This window comes from Crocuta crocuta, unplaced genomic scaffold (assembly GCF_008692635.1).
Source record: "Crocuta crocuta isolate KB4526 unplaced genomic scaffold, BGI_CrCroc_1.0 scaffold1304, whole genome shotgun sequence".
Lineage (NCBI taxonomy): Eukaryota > Metazoa > Chordata > Mammalia > Carnivora > Hyaenidae > Crocuta > Crocuta crocuta.
The window spans coordinates 249,927-255,604 of record NW_027531278.1 but is presented as its reverse complement, the minus strand read 5'-3'; the positions used below and the strand labels follow the sequence as shown (position 1 = coordinate 255,604).

Here is a 5,678-nt window from a genome sequence, read left to right as displayed (position 1 = left end):
CCCCACATTCTCCGGTTTCTATTAAGAGAAAAAGAAGGCTTTTCTTCCTTCTCACTCTTCCTTTCTTTCTAGCTGAAGGGGTGCAGTGTAGAGATCACTAGACTGGGAATCCAGATGGAGACTTGGACTGTATTTCTCGCTCTTCCAGAAATTCATAAAGGGTAAGGTCAGCTCATCTCCTACATCTTTTCTAGGTCAGATTCTAGTCCCTTACATTTTGGGTTGGTTCCCTGCCAACAAATTTGCACAGAGAATTTCAATAACACATCTTATATTCAAGTTTAAGATTAGAAGCATTCAATACCCCCCTCCCCCCAATAGCCCATTGTCTGACCGATTCCTGGAGCTTTCTGGGCTCCTGACGATTTCCCACCATGGCGAAATGGGGAACCATGCTCTTGATTACAAGCCGACTTTTCCAGTCATCCATTGTTTGACCTGCAATTTTATTCTTGACTCTCCAAGGCGCTTCCCAAACGACCTAGACACAGGGCTTAGGGAGACAAAAAGTACACTGTCTTTCAGATATGAAGATGAGACAATTGACCCCGTGAATCACAGACTTTCACTCTGAAGACAGATTTGGGTGGAGTCAGCCACATTCCCTTTCATGTCTCTCCCCACCCCACCACCCTCATTGAGCCCCTCCCATCCCCAGGGATGAGGGGCACTTCTTTGAGCAGTTGGCTGGAATGAGATGGCAGTCTCTGGCTATGGGGCAGAACAAAATTTACTGGAGAGCTGAAGGATGGGTGGAGAAGCAGCCTGTGTAACTAAAATAACACTAGGCTTAAGGGCAGGGAATGTGAGTCCTAGGTCTGGCTATTTTTTGTGTGTGATAAATAGTGAAATCGAGGGAAAAACTCTTCTGTTTTCTATCACAATTTTCGTATACTAAAACCATGGTAGTTGGATCAGGTGACAGCTTATGGACACTTCTGCTCTAGTAGAGTAAGCATATGGCCCAATGAAGGGGCAGCTCCCAACTCTGAACCCATTAGCACCCAGCCAAGTAAGCTAACAGTTTATAACCTGATAGTCAGTGGAACAAAGCAGTGGGTGTTGGAAAGGGCTCACGAACCTCTGCTGTACTGGTTTATGAAAAGACTAGCCAAGCAGGCTGTTATCATGTCTACCCCAAGGTATGCCCTCCATGACATATAAGCACACCTGTGATGAGTCAAGTAAAGCTTTTTTTTTTTTGCATTTTATTTTATTTCATTTCTTTTTGTTTTTCATGATGTACACATGTAATAATTGTTCTGCTAAGGCATTCATTCATTTCTTTTTCTCAGAAATCCTCTTGGCAGTACAGAATCAGGCACTAAAATGTCAATGTCTAGACTTCTGCCTCTGGAGAAATGGAAACGTACTCTTCCCGTTTTCCCACTGAGTATACTAAAATCTCTGGATATTTATATAAAACAAACGTAAAAGATCCTGGAAAGTGGAAAGAAGAAGGGACCTTGGGACCTGAGGAATGATGTGGTGGTGAGTTTTCTGGGTTTCCTTTTGGCTCATAGATCTCAGACACGGACCTGAAGAAGCTGGCAACCCCAAAATGCCAATGGACACAGACAAAAAGTTCCCAACAAAACTTTACTCTCTTTAGCTAAAAGACTAGGACAAGGGAAGCCCACCAAGGCAGAAAACTTGTATCCAAGAACTGCTATAATTCAGCAAAATACCACACACAAAAAAAGTGTGGTCCCACCAAGTCACAACATCGAAGGCCAAGGGGGGCCGGGACTCCACCCCCATCTGGCAATATGGTTTATTTCTCCCTGTCCCCACCCGGAGTGGTATCAAAGGAGGTCTAATAGAGAGTCAGGATCTTTGACCCTGCACAGTGGTAATGAGTCCACATCCCATTACTGCCAGTGTCATTGGAGATTACATGGGGAATGGTAATGAGGCACTTCTACTGATCCCAGCCAAGGTGGTATCAGTGAAAGCCTAGTAGGAAACTAGAACTACCACTACTGCCCACAGTAATGAGGCACCCTAACCTTCTTGGTGTCAATGAAAGCTAAGTGGGGAGCCTGGACTTCAATACTCACATGGAAAAAATGAGATGGTGCCCCCTTCCCTGCCAAAGCATTGTCAGAGAGGTCAGCTAAAACATAAGACCTAAATTAAGCGCTGAAATAAGAGAACTGTCAACCCAGAATCTTATACCTAGGGAAAATATACTTCGGATATGGAAGGGGAAACCAAGATATTCTCTGATAAAAGAACACTAAAAGTATCTGTTATTAATAGACCCCCCTCGTAAGAGAATGGCTAAAGGAAGTTCTCTAAACACAAAGGAAGTGATAAAATAAGGAATTCTGGATACCGCCAAGGAAGAATGTACAATGGAAAGAAAAAATATGGGTAAATATAATAGATTTTCCTTCTCTCAAGTTTTCTAAATTATGTTTGACAGCTGAAGCACCAATTATAACATTGCATGCCATGGTCCTAAGTGTTATGTGGAAGAAATATTTAACACAATTACATTATAAACAGGGAAGGGTAAAGAAGTGAAAAGAGGGGTAAGGTTTCCATACTTCACTCAAACTGGTAAAATGTTGACATCAATAGACTATTACAAGTTATGCATATATGACATAATACCTAGAATAACCACCCCAAAATGGCACACAAAAAGATGCATGCAAAAACACTCTGCATGAATCATCAAATGGAATTTCAAAAAATGTTTAAGTAACCTACAGGAAGTCAGGACAGAGAAAATAAAGAAACAAAAACATTTCTTTTCTTTTTTTTTTTTTTACAAATAGTTTATTGCCAAATTAGTTTCCACATAACACTCAGTACTCATCCCCACAAGTGTCCTCCTCCATGCCCATCCCCCTCTCCCCCCACATCCATCAGTCCTCAGTTTTTGTCAGCATTCAAGAGTCTCTCATGGTTTGCCTCTCTCCCTTTCCCCCACCATTTCCCCCCTTCTTCTCCCCCTTGTTCCTCAGTTAAATTCCTCCTAATCCTCCTATACGTGCAAACATATGATATTTGTCCTTCTCTGCCTGACTTATTTCGCTCAGCATAACACCCTCAAGTTCCATCCATGTTGCTACACATGGCCAGATTTCATTGTTTCTCATTGCCATGTAGTATTCCATGGTATAGATAAACCACATCTTCTTGATCCATTCATCTGTTGATGGACACTTAGGCTCTTTCCATGTTTTAGCTATTGTGGAGAGTGCTGCTATGAACATTGGGGTACATGTGCTCCTATGCATCAGCATTTCTGTATCCCTTGGGTAAATTCCTAGCAGTGCTATTGCTGGGTCATAGGGGAGTTCTATTGTTAGTTTCCTGAGGAACCTCCACACTGTTTTCCAGAGGGGCTGTACCAGTTTACATTCCCACCAACAGTGTAGGAGGGTGCCCGTTTCTCCACATCCTCGCCAGCATCTAGAGTTCTCTGATTTGCTCATTTTAGCCACTCTGACTGGCGTGAGGTGGTATCTCAGTGTGGTTTTGATTTGTATTTCCCTGATGAGGAGGGATGCTGAGCATCGTTTCATGTGTCTGTTGGCCATCTGGATGTCCTCTTTGGAGAAGTGTCTGTTCATATCTTCTGCCCATTTCTTCACTGGGTTGTTGAAACAAAAAGATTTCTATACACCAATAGTGAAGCAGCAGAAAAGGAAACCAAAGACTTGATCCCATTCACAATTGAACCCAAACCCATAAAATACCTAGGAATAAACCTAAACCATAGAGGTAAAAGATCTGCAAGCTGAAAACTATAGGAAGCTTATGAAAGAAATTGAAGAAGGCACAAAGAAATAGAAGAACATTCCATGCTCATGGATCAGAAGAACAAATATTGTTAAAATGTCAATACTACCCAAAGCAATCTATACACTTAATGCAATCCCTAACAAAGTAAAACCAGCATTCTTCACAGAGCTAGAAACAAACAATCCTAAAACTTGTATGGAACCAGAAAAGACCCTAAATAGCCAAGGCAATCCTGAAAAAGAAAACCAAAGCAGGAAGTATCACAATTACAGACTTCAAGCTGTATTAAAAAGCTGTAATCATCAAGACAGTATGGTACTGGCACAAAAACAGACACATAGATCAATGGAACAGAATAAAGAACCCAGAAATGGACCCACAAATATATGGCCAACCAATCTTTGACAAAGCAGGAAAGAATGTCCAATGAAATATCCAATGGAAAGACAGTCTGTACAGCAAATGGTGTTGGAAAAACTGGACAGTGGCATGCAGAAGAATGAACCTGGACCACTTTCATACACTATACACAAAAATAAACTCAAAATGGATGAAAGACCTAAATATAAGACAGGAAGCCATCAAAATCCTAGAGCAGAAAACAGACAGCAACCTCTTTGACCTGAGCCACAGCAACTTCTTACTAGACATGTCTCTGGAGGCAAGGGAAACAAAAGCAAAAATGAACTATTGGGACCTCATCAAGATAAAAAGCTTCTGCACTGCAAAGGAAACAGTCAACAAAACTAAAAGGCAACTGACAGAATGGGAGAAGGTATTTGCAAATGACATATTGGATAAAGGGCTAGTATCCAAAATCTATAAAGAGCTTATCAAACTCAACACCCCAAGAAAACAAATAACCCAGTGAAGAAATGGGCAAAAGACATGAACAGACACGTTCCCAAAGAAGACATCCAGATGGCTGACACATGAAAAGATGCTCAACATCACTCATCATCAAGGAAATACAAATCAAAACCACAGTGAGACCACCTTACACCTGTCAGAGTGGCTAAAATTAACGACTCAGGAAACAACAGATGAGGATGGGGAGAAAAAGGGAAAACTTTTGCACTGTTGGTGGGAATGCAAACTGGTGCAGCCACTCTGGAGAATAGCATGGAGGTTCCTCAAAAACTTAAAACTGGAACTACCCTATGACCCAGAAATTGTACTACTAGGTATTATCCAAAGGATACACAAATGCTGATTCAAAGGGGCACAGGCACCCCCAATGTTTATACCAGCACCATCAATAATAGCCAAATCATGGAATAGAGCCCAAAAGTCCATCAACTGACACATGGATAAAGAAGATGCAGTGTGTACACACACACACACACACACACACAATGGAATATTACTCAACAATCAAAAAGAATGAAATCTTGCCATTTGCAACAATGTGGATGGAAATAGAATGTATTATGCTAAGCGAAATAAGTCAGTCAGAGAAAGATAAATATCATATGATTTCACTCATATGTGGAATTTAAGAAACAAAATAGATGAATACAGGGGAAGGGAGGGAAAATAAGTTAAAAAGAGAGAGGGAGGCAAACCATAAGAGACTCTTTAATACAGAGAACAAACTGAGGGTTGCTGGAGGGGAGTTGGGTGGGGGGACGGGCTAAATGGGTGATGTGCATTAGGGAGGGCACTTATTGGGATGAGCACTGGGTGTTATACATAAGTGATGAATCACTAACTTCTACTCCTGAAATCCTTATTACATTATATGTTAACTAACTTGGATTTAAATTTAAAAATTTTTAAAAAGAAACAAAAACAGAACAAAGAAAATAAATTGGTATAATTAAGCACTAAATAGTAGTACGTTCATTAAAGTCAAAATAACCTAAATCCACCAATTAAAAGACAGACATTGGCAGAGTGGATTAAAAACAAACAAATAA

General features: G+C 40.8%; 1 protein-coding gene across 1 annotated transcript in view; it reads right to left on the bottom strand.

Moving 5' to 3' along the window:
* The window catches only part of MAMLD1 (mastermind like domain containing 1), a 63,098-nt gene extending 62,668 nt beyond the window's left edge, over positions 1-430 (bottom strand). The window contains exon 1 of the mRNA XM_077771215.1: positions 335-430. Within this exon, the coding sequence (XP_077627341.1) occupies positions 335-430 (96 nt within the window). The remainder of the gene's footprint in view (positions 1-334) is intronic.
* Between the last annotated feature and the right edge of the window lie 5,248 nt (positions 431-5,678).